The sequence below is a fragment of the Andrographis paniculata genome, unplaced genomic scaffold (assembly GCF_009805555.1).
Source record: "Andrographis paniculata isolate CXL003 unplaced genomic scaffold, ASM980555v1 Contig75END, whole genome shotgun sequence".
NCBI lineage: Eukaryota > Viridiplantae > Streptophyta > Magnoliopsida > Lamiales > Acanthaceae > Andrographis > Andrographis paniculata.
The window spans coordinates 2383897-2410442 of record NW_026137612.1 but is presented as its reverse complement, the minus strand read 5'-3'; the positions used below and the strand labels follow the sequence as shown (position 1 = coordinate 2410442).

The following is a 26546-nucleotide window of genomic DNA, read 5'->3' as shown; positions in this document are numbered from 1 at the left end:
GTGGCAACTGTAGGCCTCTTCAGTAATGTCTATGGAAAACAGTATTAATGTTTTGAGATGATACATTTGAACTTAAGAGAAGCAAGCAACAAACACCATAACCTAATGGAGAGGAAACGCTTCGGCGATATTCTCGTGATCTTTGAAGTATTTGGATGAGGGGTCACTTTCAGAGTGGCAAAACATTTTGAAAAGCAATGGCCTGAGGATGTAGAGGCAGTAGAGGAATTCTTTTTAGATGTGGCTAAAAAGAAAAAAAATTAGCAATCGTCCGCCACAAAATTCAGCATAATTCAATGGATTTTACGTAGAGTGCGGATAGATGCATTGAATACTACATCCTCAGTTTCGGAGGTTGAAGGGTTTTTATTTTCAGAGTGCTTGTAAACCAACTTGACTAAATAGGTGCTTAAAGGATCTAACAACAGGCGTTTTTCAATATCCGCCCACCAAGATTCAAAAAAAGAGAGTAACTGCCCATTAAAGTTGATGAAATAAATAGACAAGGCTCTCTATATCCAGTATATAGGATTACCATTGTACCAAGGTGTCAGAGGAAATGTCTGGCAGACTTCGGACAGTGGCGGAAGAAGGTAGCCAAAATATGGAACGTCTTGAATCAAGCCAAACTTTTTGGCCATGGGACTAATATGACTCGGAGCAAAGTGGATGTAGCAGATGAAGTGGAGCAACCAATAATCATTGGCCGGGTGGAGAAACATTTATTCCAACAAACATTCAAACTAAGGATTAAAGTGGAATTTCCATCCCTCAATTCAATTAACCTAGACGGACTGCATTTGCTATCCATCAATGGATAGAAAAATTAATTTGATCAAGGAGAGGCTTGCAAGATAGAATGGGTGATTGAGTGTATATTGCTTATAAAAAAAAGACCAAAGAGCAGAAGTTCCCCTAATGATGAGAATGGGTAGGATTGACAAAGTTTGGTCTGCGGATCTATGAACTTAAGAAAAATAGTCTTTTCCAAAAATTTAGAGAGCAAAGAAGTCCAATTACATGAAGGTCCTTAGGGGGGTTTCCATATCTTATTGATCAAATCATTGATGCCCTTGTAGAGAAACTCAATAAATACAAGGCCAGATTAATTTTTTGATCGGTCATTACGATTTAAAGAATGAGTTCAGTCTCCTTCACCACCCCTTTGGAGCCAAAACAGGAAAAAACTTTGTGAACCAAAAGAATAACAAAACATTATTTTTCAGGGGTTTAACGGTGTAAGACAGTGTAGTTTGGGCCATTAATTGGGTGGAGGTGGCCTTGTCAATGTAAGGTTTGGAGAAAACAGAAACAATGGACATTTTATAAGCAATCAAAGGGGACTCGAGGCCTTTCACAGGTAATCCCAAAATCACGGAAACATATAGGACAATAGAACTTAATATACCGAAGGACAAGACAAAATGATTCAAATAAAAGTCCTAAAAACATAGTAAAGCCTTAATCGTCTCACTATTGTGTGGGAAGTAGAATTGCCAGGAATGTGGGTAAAGTTTGAGGGGAAAGCATTGATCTTTAGCCAATGTTGGGTTAGCGGAAGGTTATATGGTTCGAGGAGAAAACCTTTCTGAACCTCAACATCAAAGACGTCCTTAATTAAGAAGATAAGCCCTTGACCGCCAAAAGGAAGAAGGCGAGCGGAAATGGTGGATCTCCCATCATTGGAATGAGCGGATGACTGCAAAAAATCTACTGGACGAAAAAAAAACCATCGGTGGGGAAATTTCCACTGAATGAAATGGACTTGCCGGATGCCATGTATGATCGTGAAGGAGAAGAAGATTGAGAGAGAAATTAGAGCAAAACAAAGAATGAGAAGTGATCTTTCAAATGGTGAGAGGACACGTTTTCAAGAAAGTGAGAAGTTATGGCCTGAATAATGGAGTAAGTAAGAAATGCTAGTTAAAAATGTTTTCTCCGTCTCGAATAGGGTGTGGTAGTAGACATCATCCATCAGATCAAATAAAAAGATGTTATGAAATAAAAATTAAGTTTTAATCCCAATTTTTGGGGGTATTATGTTAGACCCGAAAAAAACACCGTTGAAGGAAAAGCCCAATTAAAAGAAAGAAACCTAGTTCGCTAGAGACCTAAGTGAGAAATGAACCAGAGACAGTGGAGCCCAGAGAGGATGACATTAGCCCAAGAAGGATTTTGAAGCCCATTATGCGGAGGGAGAATATGGAGCTGACAAAATTTATGAAGCAAAAAAATCAATACGGAGGTTATGACCATTAATCAAGGAAAATTGTTCCAATAAAATATTATTCAATGATCATAAGAGTTTTGTTGTTATTTAATGATAAATAAAGGACTTATTATTGAAGATAAGAACGTTAAACAAGTTACACTTGATTTAATGATCTTCTATAATAGCGAAAGTGATGGGACAATTAAATGAGAAGAGAAGTTACAAGCTTAAGTGGAGTATAAAATCTGAATTTTGAAGATGGAAAAAGGACGATCAACATCCAACAACACGCCTTTCAGTCTATCTTTTTACCTTTATTTTCTTTTATTTTTATCGTATTTTTTGTTTTCATATCATTCACTTTTCCATCGGTTACTTTATACTTTTTTCAACTTTATTTCAATTACGCATGTATTTCCTTGTTCATTCATCCAGTTTTAAAGCAATTTTAATTTTTAAGTCGATTTATAATTTATTTTTTTCGGCTGATTTTTTTGCTAATCCCATTCTCCACTGACAAAATATTATTCTTACTGAGTTTTCTGGAGTGTCCTAAGAGACCCTTTACCAATTTTTCGACCGACTCATCAAGTTGTCGCAAATATTGAATATTTTTATAGGTGAAAACACAATGTACCATTTTTTAATACATTATATTTTCTTCCGGAGCGAAAAAAATAAAAATAAAAAATAGTATATTTTGTTGTATGAACTATATAATATAATGTCCGTTTATATATTGTATTTACATTATCTTAAAATACTATTTAAATTAACATTTAAATAAAAAGCTGACATTCAAACTAAAACCAAACATCAATTTTAATTTAAATAAAAAGCTGACATTCAAACTAAAACCAAACATCAATATCAAAGGTGAATTTACATTTCTTTTATCATATTTCAGGCCAAAAACATAAAAATCAATATAAATTGTTGTATGCATATTAATAACTGTCTTTTTTTATTGTTGAAACCAAAGAGACAAAATATATTTTATAATATTGATCAGACACACTTTTATATATATATATATATATACACATAAATCAATCAAAAATAAAAAAAAAAAGAAATTATATTGCACACATGAATATATTTCAGTTTTATATGATAAAAAATATAAAGTATATATGATAAAACAATATGAAGTATAAAGAGCTCTTTAATTTGAATTTTAAACTCAAATCAATACTATTTAAATTTAAAAATATATACTCTTTTGCAAAAGTTTAAAATCCACAACTCTCCTAACATGATATATGCAAAAAAAGAATATAAAATAAACTTTATTTATAATGCAAAAATCTATCATGTTCAATATAATTAATATATTGTTTGTGATTGTGGGTTGTCTATTCTATCATACACGGCATTTGTATTATTTTGATATAATGATGTATTCTGTCATTCACATTATATCCTCGTGTATTTAATGGATAGAAGAAATGTTATATTTTTAATTAAATATCACATTTAGCCAATAATTCAAACGCGAACACAAAGAATATATATAGTTGCTGAATAATAATCAACCGTAGAAAAGAACAACGGCGGGTTCGAGCAGCAGCAGCAGCAGCAGCAAACCAACCTAAATAGAATAGCAAAGCCATGCATTATCACAATAATCAAGACATGAAATGAAGCTCTTGCTCTTCTCTTCCGTAACAAATTAAACACCGCAAATATGCAAGGAACCCAACCCAACCCACCCCAACAAGCAGTGTCACAAGCAGCTCACAGACAGCATCATAATTTATCCATCGTAAGCTGTACAAACCGCCGCCGCACATGTACTCACATAAATAAAACAAATTATCCAGCACCTATAAAGTTCCTTCCCAGTTGTGGTTCTTGTCATCATAATCATAATCTCCTGGAAGATTCTGCTTCATGTCCGGACAGGATCGAATCTGATGGGTCGAGCCGTGCGCCTTTCCAGGAACTTGAATTGGCCGACTTAAGGAGCAATCCGAGTGCCCGGGAACCAGTTGCTCTAACAATTGCATCGGAAGATTTGCTTATCTTTCCAATCAGCACTCCAAAGACCTAAACTAAGATCCAACCGTAAATGTCTACTGTAAACACAAAACTAGGCTAGGCTGAGGAAATTTATAGAAAAGGATGCCGCAAATCACAACCTGGCTATGGTAGAGGACATAGATATGTTGATCGTTCGAAACCGCGACTATACTGCTACATAAATAAATGGCATTTGCTTGAATTGCTGGCCAAGGAGCCTCGAAAGCCTGCGTAATGCAATGCTTCCAACTATTAAGGGTGTATTCATTTAGTGTTTTCATCAAGCATCACAATCTATAAAATTTATTAATTTTTCTGTGAAAAAACATCACTTCAATGTAATTGTGGATAGACGGAAGGAAACCTCGACATTTAATGTATTTGAACCCTAGCAAAGGAAGGTCTTATATATGTATGTATAATGAATACACAATATCAATCAAATGTTGACCTGTATTATAGATGCCATGTACGTATCGATTCTCGAGGAGATCTGCTGGGTAAATTGCTTAGCGATGTCTTTAAGTAAGTCTTCGTAATCACCTCTAAAGCAAAAGAGAAAAGCGCAAAAGTGGAATAAATAAATGAAGAAAGTAAACGAAACAATAAAGCTGCAGTAATGGTCTTCAGATGTACCTATGATCGGAACTAAATCTGTGTGTGTTGGATAGGGCAACCATACCATCAAATTCGACCAATGGAGCAATACATTTTAAAGTTTTCTGCAGGAAAATATAATCTTTATTAAAAAGCCAAAACTTTCCCTAATAAAGAAGGGACTCGAATGAAGGATCTACAATGAATTATCTAACCCGACAAGCTTTTCGCACACCAAGATCCTCGTCATGAAGATGTAAAACTAAACGTGGAAATGCAGCATGAACCTAGCAACGGTAAGCAGACTCAAATTCATAAACCTTGTCGAGCACTGGGACCAAGAAAGTAGATTTTAATATAGATAGGGGTAGAAAATTAATTATGGAGATAGTAGAAAGTTAATTTCTAGTTGGTCTTTTAGTTTTCTCAGTATAGAAATGCCATCAGTGATATAATATATTACTCTATAATTTCGGTTACATGGCATGAAAGACAAAAACCTAATACACACACAACTAGGTCTACAGTATCAAATTCTTGATAGAACAGAGTCCTACACTATCTTACAAACTTCCGAACTTTGTGCAAGTCCTACAGTATCTCTTACATCCATTCCGTGCCAAGATACATGATTGGAGATTGTCTGCATGTTTATCTCTATATCACTTTTTCTAGCTTCGACAATGATATTCATCCATCACTTCCTAAGTTTTTGTATTTTAAACTATCTTATTGAATAGATTTTCTTTACTTTCCAAAAACAAAAATATATTCAACATTAAGGGAACACTGTTTCAGCGACCTAAAGAATTGTGAACACCGCCGTGCTCATAGTTAATTTACTAAATAATAATTTTAATTTGATAAAGCACAAAGGATATAAGGCAAGTATCTTTCCACATCATCAAATGCAATATGGACCTGTTCGAGAAATGCATCATGTTGAGGCCCAAACCCATAATTGCTTAGAGCTCCGAATGCTGCAAATGCATTGGCTCGAATTTTCGCATTCATGCACACCTATTGCAAATTTAAAAAACAGAAAAGAAAAAAAGAAGTTGATAAATACCAATAAAATCATGTTCTCAAAGCTCATGAACACAATCATTTTGAAAAGAAACTAATTGCTCATCAGTTTTTTTGAAAAGTTGTATGCGTTTTCTACCTTGTTTTCATATGCAATTTACCCCGTTGAAAAAATATTACATTGCCCGTCTATTTTTTATTCAAAATATTACATTCAATACACATTTTTCATTCAAACCATCACATACAAAAAATTATAGACATTAAAAAAAAGAAAATCCAAAACACAAACGCAACCAAATGCACCACAAGTTTAGAATAAAAAGGGTTGAAATGATTAAATGAAAAGATTAGCATTAACTAATGACAAATCAAAATCTCATCCACTCATATGAGCTCACATGAGAAGTTCATCATAACCAAATTAAATACAATTGATCAAAACCGGTGAAAATCTTGAGCATCATTGACTGTCACGTTAAAAATCTAAAAAATATTTATTTTAATGGAACAACCTTAGATATGATCATGTTCCTCTAATTGAATGACAAGAAATTTAGGATAAAAAGTGTGAAATTTATAGGACTTTCCTTCACTATCCACACGTTATATCCTTTTAAGTTAAATCATTTATGATAACTACTAATAAATTAAAAAGAAAAATTCAAGATGACAAAAATGGCAACCAAGAACATCCTGCCAAATTTAGATCTACAAAATTATCATGACAAACAAGGTATTCAGAAACTCACCTGAAGGTTACGAAGCCGAACTAAAAGGTTAAGCAAAATAGGTTCCACAGCATCGGTTGTAGACCATCCAAGAACCTGGGGTGCATGGCACAATGTAGGAGATTATAATAAATATGAGATGTTGAATATCTCTCTCAAAAAAAAAAAAAAAAAAACCCTTTCTCTCTCTCTCTCTCTCTATATATATATATATAGATATAGAAGCCCATTGAAAAGGAAATCACCATCAGCAAACATGAGACAGCAGTAAGCTGAACTGATTCATCAGGATCATCAAGCAAAGCTACAATAACACTGAGAATTTGAGCAGTATACTGGACCACATGGACTGGCGGCATCTGCACGACATGCATGCAAGTGATGCTGGTATCAAATATGGTGGAGATACAAATTCACCTCCATCACTTTTTTACAGATCATAGTTTAATTATTTCGTGGCATGTATATGGGTCTTATCATCTGAAATAAATAAGAGTAGGGGAAGAAGATATTTTTTAAATACGGCACTGCTAGCTAGGGGTGGGATCACATTGGATAATTGAAGTTTGGATAATTCAGATTGGAATTTGATTATGAACTATCCAATTTCTACTCTTCTATATTGGATATTTGACAACTCGCATACCCAAATATAATCAAATACCTAACATGTTGGGTGGTTTAGATAATAGTTGAATAGTTGAAACATTTACTTATCTTATAACCAACATTACAAGAACATAATTTTAATTAACAAAATACTAAATGAAAACCTTCATTCTTGATGTTGCAAGGCTATTAGCATGACAAACTAACTATGTTTAAAAAGAAAGACCAATATTTGAAGTCTAAATTAGTAAAGATAAGTAGAAATAATATTCACACAAAGAATAGGACTTAAAATAACAAGATATTATACACATCAAAATATTGAAACATGCACATATTCGCTTCCCTTTTAACCCTAAAAGATTAAAAGGAATAAATGAAGGGCCGTGTGTCAGGTAGCTGATCGTGTTATTCAGATGCAAATTTAGTACTCGAAATTTGATCCAAACAATTGTCCGACACCCTGTATCCGAATCTGAATTTAACTTTTCAAAAACAAAAAAATCCAAAAAAGAACAATTCAGATGCAAGAGTTTGTTCATTTAGTGTTTATTATTTGTTGGAATATTTGTTGTTAGTTGTAGAGAAATAGGGAGAATTATTTTCATTCCAAGATAAAAGTGAAGGGAAGTGTATACATATATATAGGTGGTTAGAAAATCTACCATAAGTAACAAACTAAAGTTAACTAAATCATAAATATAGATATAGATATGAATCATATTCACCTAAGATATAGATATGAATTTAACAGTCCCCTCAAGCTAGAGCGTACAAGTCAGTCGATCTAAACTTGTTGTAGATGGACTCGGATCTAAGACCACTCAAGACTTAAGTTGATCATCTGAGGACACATATTTAATTTCTATATATCAAGATAATACTTTTTTCCTGATGAAGTGACAATTTATTTCAATATGCTTTGTCTATTCATGAAATATTGAATTTGATGCAATGTGTAATGTTGTCTGATTATCCCACCATAACTTCATCTTCGTCACATCACAAAATTTGAGTTCACAAAGTAGCTATGGCCGTAGCCTAATATTTTGCCTCAGCAGTAGAAAGTGCAACCATATCTTGTTTATTACTTCTCCAAGATATCAAATTACCTCCAACAAACACACAATAACAAGAGGTAGAACGTCTATCGATTGGAAACCCTACCCAATCAACATCTGAATATCCAATAATTTCAGAGTGACCATGATCTGTATAAAGTAAAGCTTTTTGTGGAGACCCTTTAATATATACAGCAAAATATGTCTTTCAATGAGAATCACATGGAGACTACATGAACTGACTCACTATACTAATTCCAAATGATATATTTGGTCAGGTGGGTGATAGTGAGAATTGAGCTTTCCAACCAATCTTCTATTTCGTCCTGCTCAGCATCAGTCGATGGCTCTCCCATCCATGAAAGAGCTTTTTATTTTGATCTATAGGAGAATCCACAACCTTACACTCACTCATGTCTATTTCTCAACATATCAAGAATATACTTTCTCTGAGATATGATAGCACAATTCTTTGATTGGTCAATTTCAATTCCAAGAAGTACCATAGTGGTCCCAAGTCTTTTGGCTTAAAATCAAATTTTGTAATATCATCTCCAGCGATAACAATGTCAACAACATAGACTATTAAGTAAACACATCCCTCTAAAGTATGCTTAAGGAATACAGTATGATAAGATGAACATTTTTTCATACCAAATTCTTAAATAACAGGACTAAAACGTACAAACCATGCCGTGGAGACTATTTGAAGCCATAGAGTGAGCGACGAAAGCGACATAAAAGACGAAATTCCCCTGAGCAACAAAACTAGGTAGTTGCTCCAAACACATTTCTTGTTTAAGCTTACCATGCAAGAAGGTACTTTCAATGTCAAGCTGATAAAATAGCCAACTACTCATTGTTGCCATAGAAATAAAAAGGCGAACAAAGGACATTTTGGCAACGGGATAGGAGGTTTTTGTGTAGTCCTCTCCATACACTTGAGTATAGCCCTTTGCAACAAATCGAGCTTTAAGTCGATCAATGCAACAATTAGGGCTAACCTTGACTACATAAATCCACAGCAAGCTATGGTTGTCTTTTTTGGTGGAAACAGACATTTCCTTTATCATGGCATAACGCCACCCTGAATGACCCAAAGCCTTACTTACACCAAGAGCGAGGAACAGAGATGGAATCTAAAGTAGTCACAACACTCCGCATAAAAGGAAAAGAAAATAAATGGTGTTAATAAATAAAATTATATACATGGTTAGGATTACGAGTGGACTAAATAGCTTGACGTAGGACGATAAATAACAGTAGAGTCGCAATCACGGAAGGCAACGGAACCGGAGGTGAGTCATTAATAGTCGTAGGTGATGGTGAAGTAAGTACGTTCTGACACTGCCATGTATGACAACTATAAATCTCAAGTGGAGACTTGGAAATAAGGGCCATTGAAATAGGAGTAACATGTATTGAGGACGGAGATGATGACACTGTGAAGTATGGTGATGACTCAAAGAACGTGACATTTGTACTAAGGTAATATCGACTAATGAGAGGAGAATACATTTGATTGATCGAGGACGTAATTTGTCCAAACTAAGAAAATAGTCAAGAACAAAGCACGTACAACCAATGACACATAACACATTAGGCTGAAGACATATTATGGGAATCTAATGTCCTAAGATAGTATACGGAAGATGATTCATGAAATCATGTTGTAAGGATCGCATCAGCCCAAATTTGGAATGTAACATTATAACGTAAGAGAAGGGTACAAGTTGTTTCTATTAAATGACGGTTCTTTCGTTCAACCACTCCAATTTGTTAAGAGTGGAAGGACAATACGACTGATGAAAAATACTTTCCACCATTATCACTTCTTAAAACGTTTTTAATATATAGATGTATAAAATTGTGTACGAACTTCAACACAAAACATTTTTAATATATAGAGCAATTCAAATCGATTTTTCCTTAAATAAACCGAAATACATTGAGAAAAATCATCGATAAACATAATAGAATATTGAAAACCAAAAGTTACAGTAGTATGACAAAACCCCCAAATTTCTGAGTATACTAATGCAGAAGACTCAGATGCCCAACTATCGACACACTTGGGAAGGAAGTACAAGACTGCTTTCTAAGCTCAAAGGACTCACAAGATAATAAAGATAGAGAAAGATAATTAGGAAAATGACACTTTAATTTGGACAGATTGGGATGACCTAATCGCTGGTAGAGTAGTCAGGAGACTCAATTGCGGATATAATAAGGTGCAAGGAGATTCGTTTGGGTAACATAATCAATAAGACTTACATTCGGTACCAATTGTCCGTGCCGTGCTGCGATCTAGAATACAAGTGAATCACTAGTTAGTAAGATAGAGCAATTTAGATAATGATTAACAAATGAGGTTAAATGGACTTTGATAGACAAAGTATAGACTAAAGAGGTGAACTAGGTGAAGGACAAACATTACCAACAACTTGAGGTATGCTTTATCACCATTAGCAAGAGTGGCATGAGTTAATGAATTTAATGGATAAAATGTGGAGAACATAGAGGGATTATCAGACAAGTTGCATCTGAATCTAAGACTCATGGATCAAGAGAAGTTTGAGATACCAATTACAGGAGTATGGGTATACTAGGTGAGACAGCAGAACTGATGGAGGATGACTACTGAGATGCTTGATACTGAAGAAATATAGCATAATCTGCTCCATGTAGGGTGAAAGTATCAGATGAACCTCCGAACAAATCAGTAGCAACAATATTTGTCGAACAAGGGGACATCCATGTAAACTGAAGTAACGTTTTTGTGTATGGCTTAACTTGTGACAACAACGGCATTGCGGACGACATCCACTTCGATCTCGACTCTCACCCACCCATAAACATTTTTGTCACGGTTATCGGAGCTAAGGTTTTGAGAAACCAAAGTTGAACCATCAGTTGGAGTAGTATTAGTAGATGGGTACCTATATAGGTGTTACTGCTAGAGGAGAGTTTTACTAGACGAACAAGAACATCGTTCAACATAGGTACAATGGAACCTCCAAGTATTTGGTCTCGAACATGATCGAATTCAACTCTAAGGTGGACAAGAGCCAATACAGCAAAGAACTTGTTCCAAGCAACCTATGGATATGCCGAACTGATGGTAGGAAGATCATATGTGTGATCTTTAAGTGAAAGGAGGACTATATCATTGTAGTGCTGAATATCATTGTTGTAAATATAAGCAGCCTTATTCCAAACTTCATAGCATGTCTCAAATGATTGATCTGTCGGAAATATAGTTGGATCCAGGGAATTCCACAGTAGGGTTAGATTGCCCTTGTCCTTAAACCAAAGTCGTATAGACGCAAGCCATAACTTATAATTAGGTACACCGCGTAATGTAACTGTAGTAATAAGCTGAAAATTTAGTGGTTTAAGTGGATCAGCCTTAGAAAAAACACTAGAGAAGCTCCATGAGAAAAAATCCGACGGACAGCTGGCGGCCGCGGCGGAAGACAACGTTGCCTAACACATTTTGAAGAGAGGAACGTACAGGTGCAGCATGTGTAAGTAAATGGCAATATTAGTACTTGTCAAAGAATTCTCGAGATTGTGATTTTGTATGAGTGTAAGTAATTTTTATTAGTTTTTAATATTTTGTGAAAAAAAAATAGTTTATTTTACATGAAAATGTGGGATAAACCCCAAAAAGTAGAATCAAATATTCGAAATACTCGAGAGCCAAAAGCTCAGCCCTACTGGCAGCATCTCATAAGCATCAAAATGGCAATACACACCCACAAGAATGTTGAAGAGTGTAAATTGCGCAAAATGAATCAACCGCATTATCAATCCAAAGAGCTCATAATTAGATAAAAGTGGAAACCAATGCAAGTTATCTGAAGAATATTATTGTTACGCACAAATAATAATAATAATAATAATAATAATAATAATAATAATAATAATAATAATAATAATAATGGTAGCAGGATCTTAAAAGAAGTTAGGACACGAAGTCGGGCGGAAAAGAAGAAAATATGCACTCAGGTCGGTTGGTCCGCGGTCGGTTGGTCCGCAGTCGGATAAGCAGGTAGGAAGGTCCGCGGTCAGACAGGCGGGTCGAAAGGTCCGCGGTCGGACAGACAGGTCGATTGGTCCTCGATCGGATAGGCAGGTCAAAAAATCCGTGGTCGGATAGGCAGGTCGGATGGTCTGCAGTCGGATCGGATGGTTTGCAGTCGGTTGGTTCGGCCAATACGGAATTTAGACCAAGCGAAAGTCTGTTAATTAGTCGTCTAATTAAGTGAACAGTAGTTCAGTCGCTTGGTTGGGGCGACCATTGAATCGTCTGAAAATACCAGAGGATGGTCGCTTGATAGGGCGACCAAGGAATCGTTTGGTCTAGCGACCAGTTAGTCTCTGGATTGGTCGGTTGGGTTATGCGGTTGGCGAGACGGTTGCCGTAACCGACCAGACGACGTTTCAAAACGTTTCGTTGTGAACGGTTGACGGCGGTTGCTGGCGACAGTTCCGAAACATCTCTTCTGAGGAATATTTAAGAATTGGGGTCAGCAACTGGCAGAGTATCTTCAATCGACATCAAATTCAAAAGAATTGCCTTTGGGGATCACTACTTTATTTTCCAGTCTGTAGTTTTATTTTTCTATTTTATTTATGTATCTTACAGTGTTTAAAGATTCCTAATCTCAGGCACTAATTATATCAAATTCGAAGATAATTTCTTATTTTTCGGATTTTACTTTTTATTATTGAAAAATTGCATCAACAATTATACTCTCCCCCTTATCTTGTAAAGTGTGCTCATTTTATCATTTACTAAAAGTGTGTTCATACTATATTTAGTAAAAAGTACAATTCTTTCTTAAATCTATACCCACTATTTTTCCATCTATTTACACAAATGTCACTCATGAACCCCACATATTTCTTACACATGTTCTACTATAATCCAAAAGTACACATAATATTAAAAAACTATTTTACTTGCTCTCCGTGTCCAAAAGTTTTGAACATTATTTTATAAGACAGTGGGAGTATATAGGTTTATCTGCCAAACAAAAAATTTTGACATGATTCTCAATATATAATATATATTCTATTATTTAACAAAAAGTCAACACTCAACACAAAATATTACCCCTTGTCTCAGATATGATTTTGGTTTCCGGCACAAAAACTTAAGTGAGTAGTATTTAGTTTAAAAAAATTGGGAATCAGATCTGTGATGAGAGAGAACTGTATATATATTCTTTATTAAGTGATGAAATAAAATGTAGTTAATTACTTAATATTTTGGAAATATTGTTGGATAGATAGGACAAACCAAAATAAAAAATGTTCCAAGGTATGTGAGATAGAGAGTACTTTATATATTACGGATACAATTCCCAATACCTCACATAAGAGAAAAAAAAAAAAAGAAACCTCGAACCAAAACACTAAAACAAACAAACCTCATATGTAAATATATACTATATATTTGAAGTGTACAGATATGTACCAGAACAGAAAATTGGAGGCGAAGACACAAAGAAGCAAGCATCACAGCTTTAACAATGCTTACCTGGACAAGTCCTCTTAAACAAAGACGCCTCACAGTTGAAGAGTCATCAGAAACATGTCTGCATAAGCCTTCAACCATCTGCTCTAACAAAGAACCAAAACTATCACTGCAAAATGATTAGTCTTGATGTAAGAAATTTGATAGCAAGAGCAGAGGATTCAAACCAATTTGCACTTGAACAAGTCATTTATGTTGGTCTACAAACTGCCTCCATCAAGCCACGGATGAAACAGTAATGCATATTTGTTGCATAACTATTTGTGGTCAAATAAAAAAAAAAAAAAGAAAGAAAGAAAAGAAAAGCGAGTTAAGATTTTTAAAATCAGCCTGATGGCACTTCTGTTCTAAAAATTTCCCTCCATTATTGTGACGCATTTGACCATGCTCAATGACATTCCAAATTGTAAACCAAGAAGACGTGCACATTATATAAAGGCATTTGCATTTTACAGGTCGTACTACCGTTACTATGGAAAAATTGCTGCTAGACATCCAAGAACACTTGCATATTATATAAAGACAAATAATGGTTTGGCAACTTTTAAAACTCACAATTTCATGATGGTACTTATTTTTCTCTCGCTCTCATACATGCTTAGACAACAAAGTTCATAATTGGGATGTGGACACAAGACAATACCAACTGTTAGCACCAGACACGTCTTACAACAGTAGAAGGGGAAGAAAGATGACACTTCCATATTGCCATTCCAAATAAAATGTATAAACATGCTTTGCTGGAATCACAAGGGAACATAGGAAATATAAAACATACCTGAATCGAACAAATTCTGACAATGCAGCAGCAGCAGCTTCCCGCAAATACCTTGGTGGTCTATCCAGGGATTTGCAAAGAATCAAAGAGATACCAAGAACCTGTAGTTTGGACAGAGGAAGTGAAAAAATAATGCAATAAATCAGGACTGGAAACATTTAATCAAGTAGGAAAATTCAAAAAAACTTCACTCACCCTATTTATAATATCTCAACTATGATTAAAATGAAAAACCTCACTAGCACTTACCTCAGCAATGCAATCTCTTCATAAATATCCCAAAAACAGGAAACTTACCAATCCCACTCACATGTGTTAATATTGTATATCATCTAAATATTGGAGTGAATTAACTAACAAATGTGCTATCAATTTTTATTCAGAAGCACCAAAGAAATTTGACAAACTTCAGATCAAGAAAAATAGCTCATACACTTGGCCCAAATTCACCGTTCATCTGGACCTAAGCATCTACAGGTTCATATCATAGAAATTAAAAGTGCTTTAAGTAACTACATCAATGTATGCACATAAAACACTAATCACTGAACTAACAAGCACCTTCAACCTGATCTCTAGTGCCAAATATAAATTCATGAAATTAATTTTTTAAGATGTTTCTGAAAATATGGAACTCCAAGAGGAATCATTCCAATTCACAACTCATTTAAGTTGGTACACAACTGATCAACATATGCATACTGAACTATTAGGAAACTTCAAGCTGATCATTAGTACCTGTTAGATTTATTAGATTCATATTCATATCTATATCTTTATCTATATCCATATTCATATTCTATCCATATCTATGATTTAGTTAGTTAGGATAAATTTTCTAATTTGCTATATATATGTACTCTTGGAATAATATAATTTTATTTCCCCCTATTTCTCTGCATGGTATCAGAGTCAACTAGGATTTGGGTAAAATTGGAGTTTAGTTTTTAGTCGCTGTTGCCGCCGCTAGTCTCAGGAGCTGCCGCCACCTCATCTCAAGCCCTAATTATACCAAAACACTAATTTTTTTTCTAATTTAATTTGAGTTATCTTTTCAACCAACCAACACCATAATCTATCTCCCAATAGACCGACGACTCCAACCAGAGTGAGAGAGCCTCCGTACGCCGCCGCACGTCCTATCACCGGAGGACGACCAAGGTTCGGTTTCAGCCGTTTTTAGACCTTTTTCCGATGGATTTTCCAGACACGCGCTGGTGAGGCACATTCCTTCTTAAAATGCGTCGGGTAGTGTCACCCTCCATCGCCGCCGCCGCTGCCACCACGCGCCGCCAGCTGTCCACCAGATTTTTTCTCAGGCAACTTTTTTTGTGCTATTTCTATGGCTACTACCGGTAAATTACGAGGTGTATTTAATTATAAGTCATAGGTTGCATCTATATGACTTCGGTTAAAAGGACAAGGGCAACCTGACCATCCTAAAAATAGAAAGTCAGAAATTAAAGAAGAAATTCGATCTGAATTGGCAAAAGTTGATGCACAATCATGTGTCTCACTGTGAAATTCCTTGGATCTAACCATACTTTCCACATATCACTCATTGAGACATGCTATGAAGTTTGGAGTAAGGCTGCTTCCATTTACAGCATTGATATTTAGCGCTACTATGATGTAGTCTCCAGTCTTATTTTACTTAAAGATCACACACTTGATCTTCCCACTTATGTGAGTAAACTGGAAGCTATTCGACATGAGTTTCGATCCATAATTTCTACCAGTTCTGCAAATCCAGAGGCTGCTTAGGACAAATTCTTTTCCGTATTAAAGACCATATACTAGGAAGTGCCATTGTACCCGCACTGGATGATGTTCTTGTTCAACTAGTACGACTCTCCTCTAACAGTAACACCCCTATGGCTACCCCATCTACTAATACTACTGATAATTTAACCTTGGTGTCTTAAAATTCTAGCTTCGATAATCGTGATAGAGATCGTGGCGGGAGAGGAAGTCAAGATCACAGTGGACGTGATCCACAATGTAGTTATTGTCACAAGATGGGCCACACACGAGAATGTCAATTCAAATTACATGGACAATCCATTCGTTCGACAAATGTTGTTGCTACTGATTCGCCTGGAAAATCATCTGACAGTATTACCTTATGTGAAGCAGATTATGTTGTATTTCTTAAGTATCAAGCATCTCAGCAATCATCCTCCACCAGTATTGCCGACTCACCTGATACCCATACTCCCGTTATTGGCGTCTCTCAAACTTCTCTTAGTCCATGGTCCTAAATTCAAGTGCAATCGATCATGTATCTGGTAATCCCTCGTTATTTTCTATCTTTCTTCCATCAAATTCACTAACTCATGTTACTCTTTTTAATGGTGATAAAGTTTATCCTCAAGCTGTTGGTAAAACTTGTCCATCGCCTAATTTACCTTTTCAATCTGTTTATATGTTCCTGAAAGTCCACTTAACCTCATATATATTAGTCATCTCACTAGAGATCTAGATTGTTCTATTTTACTAATTAGTGATTTTCTTGTTATTCGGAATTGCAGCACGGGGCAGACGATTGGTACCGGACGTGAGTCTCATGGGCTATATTACCTAAACGAGTCCCCTCGCAATACCTTTACCATTGCTATATCCTCTATCAAGTCTCCCGAATTGTTCCACCAACGATTAGGTCATCCCAATCTGTCTAAATTAAAGCATTTTTTTTCTAACTTTTTGTCACTATGTTCGATACCATATAAGTCATGTGAGCTTGGGAAGCAGTCTTGTACTTCCTTTCCCAAGCGCGTCGATAGTCGAGTATCTGAGCCATTTGCATTGGTTCACTCTCATATTTGGGGCCCTTGTCGTACTTAAACCCTTGATTTTCAATATTTTGTTACGTTTATTAATGATTTTTCTCGATGCACTGGTTTATTTAATAAAAAATCGATTTGAATTACTCTTTATATTCAAAAAGTTGTGCTGAAATTCATATACAATTTTATACATCTATCATTTAGTGATAATGGCACAGAGTATTTTTTTCACTCATTTAGTGATTTTGTCTAGTCTAAAGGAATTATTCATCAGTCATTTTGTCCTTCCACTCCCCAACAAAATAGAGTGGCTGAGCGCAAGAACCATCATCTAACGGAAACAGCTTGTATCATCCTCATACATTATAATGTTCAATTTCATTTTTGGGCTAATACTATTCTTACAGCATGTTTCAGCTCGTATCATCCTTATATATTATAATGTTCCATTTCATTTTTGGGCTGATGCTAGTCTTATAGCATATTTCCTTATCAATCATCTTTCATATGCTATCTTAGGACATCAGATTCCCATAACATGTCTTCAACCTAATGTGTCCCTATATCCTTTACCGCTCTCGAGTTCGAAAAGAATATAAGTGTTATTCTCCTCTCACTCATCGATATTACCTTTAATGCAGATGTCACGTTCTTTGAGTCATACCATACTTTACGATGTCATCATCTTCCTCCTCAATACTTGTGAATCCTTTTCCATTTGTCCACATTCATAAGCCTACACTTAAGGTCTATAGTCGTCATACATGGCAGCGTCAGAACATACCTACTTCACCATATCACCAGCACCTATTGATGACTCATCTCCGGTTCCATCACCTTCCTCGATTGCGATTCCTCACTCATCTGTCGTCCCATGTCGAGGTACTCAGTGCACTCGTAATCTGAATCCTATTTATAATTTTCTTAGTTATCACCATTTATCTCCTTGCATGTGCAGTGTTGTGAGTGCTTTAGACTTTGTCACTGTTCCTCGCTCTTGGCGAGAGAGTTTAGGTCATTCAGGGTGGTGTCAGGCAATGATGGAGGAAATGTCCGCTTCGCATGCTAACAATACATGGGAGTTGGTTCTGTTACCGCCAAGAAAGACACCCGTAGCTTGCCAATGGGTTTATGCAGTCAAAGTTGGACCTGAAGGTCGGCATTGATCGACTTAAAGCTCGACTTTTTGCAAAGGGCTTTACTCAAGTATATGGAGAGGATTATGCAGAAACCTTCTCTCCCAGTGCCAAAATATCTTTTGTACGTCTATTTCTTTCGATGACAGCAATGTGCGGTTGGCTCCTTCATAAGCTTGACATTAAAAATGTCTTTTTGCATTGTGAGCTTAAAGAAAAAGTATATATGGAGATGGAGTAACCTTCTCGTTTTGTTGCTCAGGGGGAGTCTGGTCTTGTATGCCGCATTCGTCGTTCACTCTATGGCTTGAAACAATCTTCACGGGCATGGTTTGCATGTTTCAGTCTTGCTATTAAAGAACTTGGTATGACACAATGTTCGTCTAATCATACCGTATTCTTCAAGCATAATTTAGAAGGGCGGTGTGTTTACTTATTTGTTCATGTTGACGATATTGTCCTCTCTGGAGATGATATAGATGGTATTACAAAGTTAAAAGAGCATTTACACAATCATTTCCAGACCAAAGACTTGGGAATGTGACCATTACGGTACTTCTTAAGAATTGAGATTGCCCAATCGAAGAATTGTGATATCCTATCTCAGAGAAAAAGTAGGTTCTTGATATGTTGGAAGAAACATGTATAAATGAATGTAAGGTTGTGGATTCCCCTATGGATTAATATAAAAAATTTGCTTCCAGGTCAGGGGAGCCATTGACTGATATATGTTGGATGATATAAAAGGCTGGTTGGAAAACTTAATTATCTCATTATCACCCGACCAGATATATCATTTGCAGTAAGTGTAGTGAGTCAATTCATGCAGTCTCCATGTGACTCTCATTGAAAGACACTTATGCGTATTTTGCGGTATATTAGAGAGTCTCCCGGAAAAGGATTACTTTATACAAATCATGGTCATTCTGAAATCGTTGGATATTCAGATGTTGATTGGGCAAGATTTCCAATCGATAGGCGTTCTACCTCTGGTTATCGCGTGTTTATTGGAGGCAATTTGATATCTTAGAAAAGTAAGAAACAAAATATGGTTGCGCGTTGTAGTGCTGAAGCTGAATATCGTGCTATGGCTTTAGCTACATGTGAGCTTCTCTGGATTAAACAATTACTTTGTGAACTCAATTTCTGTGATGTGATGAAGATGAAGATGCAGTTATGGTGTGATAACCAAGCAGCACTACACATTTCATCAAATCCTGTATTTCATGGACGAACAAAGCATATTGAAATAGATTGTCACTTCGTTAGAGAGAAAGTGTTATATGGATAAATAGATACTAAATATGTGCCCTCAGATGATCAATTTGCAGACATATTTATGAAAGCTCTTAGAGTTCCTAGATCCCAATCTATCTGCAATAAGCTTGGATCGTATGATTTGTACGCTCCGCTCCAGTTTGAGGGGGAGTGTTAGATTTATTAGATTCATATCCATATCTATATCTTTATCTATATCTATATCCATATCCATATCCATATCCATATCCATGACTTAATTAGTTAGTTAGGATAGATTTTTTAATTTGCTATATATATATATATATATATGTAATTTTGCCTTTTCTTTTCTTAGAATAATGTAACTTTATTTTTCCCCTATTTCTCTACTGTACCAAATCTTCATCTTAGCGAAAATTATATACCTACAAAGTACAAACAATGAAATCGCCTTCTTGATATTATTACATTTGTAGCATTCACACACAAGGAGTTAGGATGATATCCACATCTCTTATTTGGATTAATGTTATAGAAATGAATTTTTAAAATCCTAGATTCATGTAATTCCATGAGAAATAAAACAAATTCCCTAAATGAACCAAACACATGCAAGGGTTTCGTGCTCATTTACACAGGTATCTTTATTGGTGGCTTAAAATGGCATCGGTGAAATATCAGTAGTGTAAATCATATTACGGAGTGGACTTCAAGAGTAAACTAGAAGCTTACTTCTTTCGGCCTTTTTATGGAGATGCATCCAGCCAGATCCCCAACCAAACCAATCCATGTCTCCTCCTCATTATCTTCTCTGTCTCTAGCCAGAATCTGTACAGGTTTGCTTCTTACATATCAAACTTATTATGAATATAAGATTCAAATACCGTCAACCAAAGGCTGATGTACCTTTCCCATCTCCAGATCGCCAACACATTCACAGAAAGCATTAAATGCAATCAACAGCTCACTAGAAATAAAATTTAGAAGGTGAGAACAATTGTGTTAAAGCACAAACCCTTCCAATTTAGCTCGTGTATATTAAAAACAGGGGTAGTGTGATACCGTAGAGGTTCCTGCTGGCCAGACTTAGTTAACAAATGACATGTTCCCAAATGAATTACAAGAGTGGCAAGAACAGAACCATAACTTTGCTCAACAGCCTTTTTTCCAACTTTGCCACCGCCTCTGTAGATTTTATAACTTATTGTTGGTCATTGCAGGCACAAATGAGAAACATAATTAATGCAGATTGGGGAGACCTGAAAAAGGCAGTAAGAGCTATGACTGCAGCATGCAAAACATTATCTTCTGCATGAACTTCCCCAAAAGTTTTGGAATACTCTCCCTTCCCAAAATCACCTTGAATGGCAGGGGTTTGATTCAGCAGTGAAATTATGTGTTCCAGAAATGAAGAGCAAAGAATAGCATGCTGGGAAAAAGCCTAAAAATTTCAGAAAGCTTCATATGTTAGATGACATAACCATATTATAAACTGCAAGAATGAGAGAAGTGTTTAAAAGAGTTTGAATAAAATGTTGCCAGCAAAGCAGCCAAAGTTAATATGGAAAAAATAAATGTTTGCAATATATATATATATATATATAACATAATGCAATTTGCAAGATTATGGAAATCAGAAGCACTGATGTTGATTTTTCACCATATCAAACAGTGAAAAAAAATCCAACAAATGGTAAGAATCATCATAAGATATGCAATAGCCTATATATAAGATTACATGGAAAGCATCCTGTATAGGCCATCCACCACGTAATCTAGATATATCTTTTGTTGCTATATCTCTCTCTGCAGCCACCAACACTTCATTGAAAACAATACTTGCGCTAGTACTCTCAGCGAGAGATGAAATCTTGGGTAGTTAAAGAAACTGATCCCATAAAAAAAAAAAAAAAAAAATCATTTAACATGTGATATATTCCATGCTTTAAAAAATAATAAGAATAATCATGTTGTATTGAGGGCAATAGATCTCAACGATGCTGCCAAGAGAATCAAAAAATAACAAGGATACAGCAGCAAGTGTTTCCTGACGTATGTACTTCTCAGTTACATGGATGACAGCAGAAAGCAAAGACTGTGTCGTCCTGATTTCATTACCAAAAAGACCATGGTAAATGAAAATGAAAGATTACTACATAAAACTCAATCGCCACAACCAACCTTGAGATATCAGCCTCATTAAGTTCTTTTCCTCTCTCAGTAATGAACTCAACCACAGCTTGAATTGCACCTTCAGCAGACTGTTTGATCTTGTCACAAATAGCTGTTGAGCAAAGTTGCAGGGCAGCCACAAGCTGTGTAAAATAACAAACAAGTGTTTAACTGCCCCCAAAAAATAGAATATGGTAATAAGACGTGAATACCTAGAATTGTTACCTCATTCTTTGATAATAAGAGACAAACAGAGGAAACAATCCTGTTGAACACTTCTGATGGGTCAAGTGATGCATCCTAAAAATGACAAAAACTTGAAATACGATCCTGGCTTCGTATTGTTCTTTTAATAAAACCAAAAAGGACTTCCTCACTTACACTTCTTAAAATAGCAATAACATCCTCAAGAGCAGACAAAGCACCATAAGATGATTCAATGTCAAGTCCAAAACTAGAGTTTGATGCCCTTGGCAATGAAAGAGAGATACTGAAAAATAAATCAAGAATCTGCAAATACAAAGCAATGTCAGCACAAAGAACTATATTAATGATCATAAAAAATATATTAAGTATATGATAAATGTTGCTCATGTCAAAACATGCAATGAGAAAAGAACCTCACATTAAGGAATAATATTAATTACAGACCTGTGCAGAAGTTTTTCTAACTTCAGGGTTTGTATCTGCACAACGCGGAAGATATACCATGACCCTTTCCCCTAAACATAATGCATCACGACTTGGAGATACAAATGCAGCTGGAGTAGTAGTGACAGTGTAAGCATAAAATAAAATATTTGAATATTTTAAAGCAATGCAAGATGGGAAGGCAAAATGGAAAAGGGTAGAGAGACTAACTAACATAGTAAATTGGAAAACTTGCTTGTACGGTCGAGTAGTTTGTTGTGACTGCAACTTCCCTGGCATCCAAGTGAACAGAATCCGCTAACACACACTGTACGAAATTTCTGCATCAACTCATAAGCAGCAAGACAACCTCTGTTTCTCTGATACTCAATAGAGGAAGAAATATACGGATCTATCTGTCTCAAGATATGCAGCAGTTGTTCTGCTCTACTTCTTCCATCTTCTCCACTGAATAACAATATATCACACCAAAGGGCACTGTTATAAGCTTAACTTGTACATAACAACTAGAATCTCCAAAGTTTGATCATCCATCTAATCACTCATTTTTCTTTCTCTTTTTCTCTTTCTTTTCGGATTAGTAACAGTTTTAGCACAATGTTGCTGCAATACCACATTGCTTATCTACTTTCAAACATGAAAACACCAACATCTTATACAGATAAAATACACTGCAATGAATTTCACCTAAGTTTAAAGCTTAATTAAGGGCAATCAGGGAGACTTCAGCGGATTACATATGAGAAATCTTGGAATCAATGATGGGCTATCCAATATAATAAAATGAACGAGAACACTTGAATGGACAATTGAGATCTGTTGCAATCAAAGATGGGCATTTGAATTTTCAATATAAAAAAGGGTAATCAAGAACAGTTCAGCAGACTACATATGAGAAATCTTGGAATCAAGAATGGGCATTTTGTTTTTTCAAGGATAAGTACGCATCTACTAATCAACCAAGGAAATTGCCACTGTGCTTGAATGAAATGATTTTTGGTTATCACATAACAAAATTAAAGAGAAAAATGAATTGTATATTGAGATTATATGATATGGGCACATGTACAGATCTATCAAAATGGATAGACAAATCACAAGATTAATGCACTAATTCTAGGCACTACTTCAGCAGACTAATCTTGCTAATTAATACGAATAATGACTATTGACTAACACTTTTCCTCAAGATAGAGTAAAATATAATAATCTCCAAACCAGTCACAAATGCACCTAACTTGGAATTCTCCCAATGACTTCATGAATAAATCAGCAATTTGGCCTTTAGACAGAGCTTGAAAGAGACCTTGTAGTTTCTCATGTACAAAATGACAATCTATTTCCATGTACAGGCTTGAATAAATGTAGGATCTAACTTGTCAGTATAAGGTTAAAGCCGATGAACAAAACAAACTCAACAGAATATATGAGGGTGGATAGAACATGGCATGAACTGTTCCAACATAATGATTTTTTGTTCAGTTGCCGTATTTTGTGGTAGGGTATAAGGATAAGAGGATTGGTATTTGATTGCCATGCTAATCAAGGTAACTGGAGAAGGGCCTAAATTATTCCCAAGCATTAGCACTAAGAAATATGTGAATATAAAACCAAACTGAGTTTGAACTTCAGTACAAAAAGAACAATAAATAGAGAATTTTTCAAAGCGATCGTTCATTAGGTATAACCAGGTCATCTGGAAGAAATAATGAACAAAAAGAATAAAATATTAGAATACTGATTTGGACTTGACTCGATTAGCTCCCTAGATATATGTGTGACTAAGTTTATAAGGTTTTTCAAGTTGACAAGATTCACAATTCAAGGTAGAAACAAATTTAAAATGTGGTAACATCAACTTAAGGTAATTAAGTGACAGCTGACCAAGACAACATTGTTTAGCAAAAGAGATGGAGGAAAAATAAGCTAGTGGAGATTGAACGAAAGTAATACATTCCATTTGACTCATATTCTATTCTACTAATATTTTGTCTTTAAATCTCTGTTTAAGAAATAAAGACACAAGATAATTCAGTTAACGAGTTAACTTGCTCACTAATATAAGATTGAAGGAAATTTTTGGACAACCAACATTGATGGAAGGATGAGTAAAAAAAGAAACAATTTAATTACAAACTCCTTGGTTTTAGAAGTACATGATCCATCGACAATGGTAAGGAGAACTGGTGAACTATTCTTTATTACCTAAACATGATTTGTTGCTCTGGAATCAAAATCAATGATTGATCCAAAGATATAGAAATATGACAAGTCATTGGGTTACCATGACGGGCTATCAATGTCATCGAGGATGTATGTTGGGTAGCCTGAAACTCCAAAAAGTTATGCGATTTGGGAGAAGTCAGCAAGGGAGGCTGAACTTTAGTAGTTCCATCAGCAATGACTTAAATTAAATTGGTAGTCATGAACTGGGTGAATTGATGGACTCCTTGGACTCAGCAGTCATGGTGTGCGGACAAAGAACAACAGAAAATCTCATAATTGAATTTGAGGTTGCAGTGAATGAAACTAGAACAAAACCACCCTAGAATTGAATTTAGATGGCAAAATTAACCTGAACCACCAATTTCGATCAAGATTGGATGGAGCCTGTTGGCGAGTGAGAGTTACCCGCTGATGCGAGAGATGTATTCCGGCAATACCACCAGCATTGGCATGGTCGCCGGATATCCCTAGAGTAAAGGATAAGATCAACTCCTAGATTGGGATAGGAAGGATTAATTAGAGAAAATGATATAAAGTGGTGAACAGCACAGAACTTGTCAATGGAAGAAAGGAGCACAACTCTGAATTCAGTATATTTTTTGAGCTAGATTTAGGGTGTGTTTGTTTGGGGGTTTGGATTTTGGATTGGGATTTGAATAGTAAAAATTTTGAATTTGAATAGTTGTATAATGTGATATGAATAGGTGTTGATGTGATGTTTTGAATGTAAAATTGATTTTTAGTATAATATAAAAAATGAAAAATAGGTGTTTGATTTGATTTTTTTGGAGGAAAATTTTGGATGAAAATAGGATTTTGACAAAATCCTACAAACGAACACACCCTTAGAGGAATTTGGTTCAGACTAAGAAGGTTGATTTGGTAAGTCCACCTTGGGGACAATCCGCATAGGAATTGAAGGACTGCAATTACACCTTTTGTTTTTCTGTCGGACCAAAGTTTTGACCTCCGGTTGAGTTCTTCAAGTAAGAGAATCTACTAAAAAGGTAGGGCGAGGTCGCCGCTATGCCCCAACCTGAATTGAATGGAAATAAGTATTGAGCAACTTTTTTAGATTAGACTATTCTAAGATCTTCTTCACCTTCTTCTTCAGCTTCTTCATAGATTTCTGTAAAACCACTTTAGATCGGACGCTCCCCCGGAGAAACTGATAGTGTTTGTTTGGGGTTTTGGATTTTGGATTGGAATTTGAATAGTAAAAATTTTAAATGTGAATAGTTGTTGATGTGATATAAATAGGTGTTGATTTGATGTTTTGAATGTAAAATTGATTTTTAGTATAATATATAAAATGAAAAATAGATGTTTGATTTGATTTTTTTGGGGGAAAAAAAATTGAATGAATAGTAAAATTTGGGGAAAATCCCCCGCACAAACACACCATGAGATGTTCTTTGCTCTCGTGTAATACCTCCGGAGTTGGGCCGGTGCTAGGTCAACTTATGTGGATGAGCTGGTACTACGCCATCCGAGGTTGAATATAGGTTAAATAGATTGAATAGACTACTCATCTTACCAGTGTGCACATTCCTTTTCGGAAGCCCTACTGAAAGAACTCTGGAGTTAAAAAGTGTGTTTACTCTAGAGTAATTTAAGAATTGGTGACCCCTGGAAAGTCTCTCAGAGTGCGCGTGAGGGAGAACAAAAGCACGTTGGAATGACTCGCGTTGACCTGTAGAGCCAGTCTACAATCCCGACACACCCGACTTTGCGTGGCTTGGGGGTCAGGTTGTC

The 26546-nt window shown here is 35.6% G+C and overlaps 1 protein-coding gene across 8 annotated transcripts in view; it reads right to left on the bottom strand.

Moving 5' to 3' along the window:
- Window positions 1-3752: 3752 nt before the first annotated feature.
- LOC127266233 (protein SHOOT GRAVITROPISM 6) overlaps window positions 3753-26546 on the bottom strand; it is a 42059-nt gene continuing 19265 nt past the window's right edge. For 2 of the 8 annotated variants that reach the window (XM_051296404.1, XM_051296405.1), the window contains exons 31-52: window positions 22780-23012; window positions 22566-22675; window positions 22296-22424; window positions 22140-22214; window positions 21924-22057; window positions 21775-21847; window positions 21481-21612; window positions 21002-21183; window positions 20805-20927; window positions 20649-20709; window positions 20475-20570; window positions 14582-14682; window positions 13807-13912; window positions 6834-6947; window positions 6610-6684; window positions 5753-5851; window positions 5047-5118; window positions 4871-4956; window positions 4686-4779; window positions 4354-4461; window positions 3925-4261; window positions 3753-3803 (exon numbers count right to left, since the gene is read on the bottom strand). In XM_051296404.1, coding sequence (XP_051152361.1) covers window positions 4079-4261; window positions 4354-4461; window positions 4686-4779; window positions 4871-4956; window positions 5047-5118; window positions 5753-5851; window positions 6610-6684; window positions 6834-6947; window positions 13807-13912; window positions 14582-14682; window positions 20475-20570; window positions 20649-20709; window positions 20805-20927; window positions 21002-21183; window positions 21481-21612; window positions 21775-21847; window positions 21924-22057; window positions 22140-22214; window positions 22296-22424; window positions 22566-22675; window positions 22780-23012 — 2386 coding nt within the window. In that variant the 3' untranslated portion in view covers window positions 3753-3803; window positions 3925-4078. Of the gene's footprint in view, window positions 3804-3924; window positions 4262-4353; window positions 4462-4685; window positions 4780-4870; window positions 4957-5046; window positions 5163-5752; window positions 5852-6609; window positions 6685-6833; window positions 6948-12141; window positions 12767-13806; window positions 13913-13970; window positions 14061-14581; window positions 14683-20474; window positions 20571-20648; window positions 20710-20804; window positions 20928-21001; window positions 21184-21480; window positions 21613-21774; window positions 21848-21923; window positions 22058-22139; window positions 22215-22295; window positions 22425-22565; window positions 22676-22779; window positions 23013-26546 lie in introns of those variants that run through there. The other 6 variants (XM_051296407.1, XM_051296408.1, XM_051296411.1 and 3 more) reach the window with 6 other exon arrangements.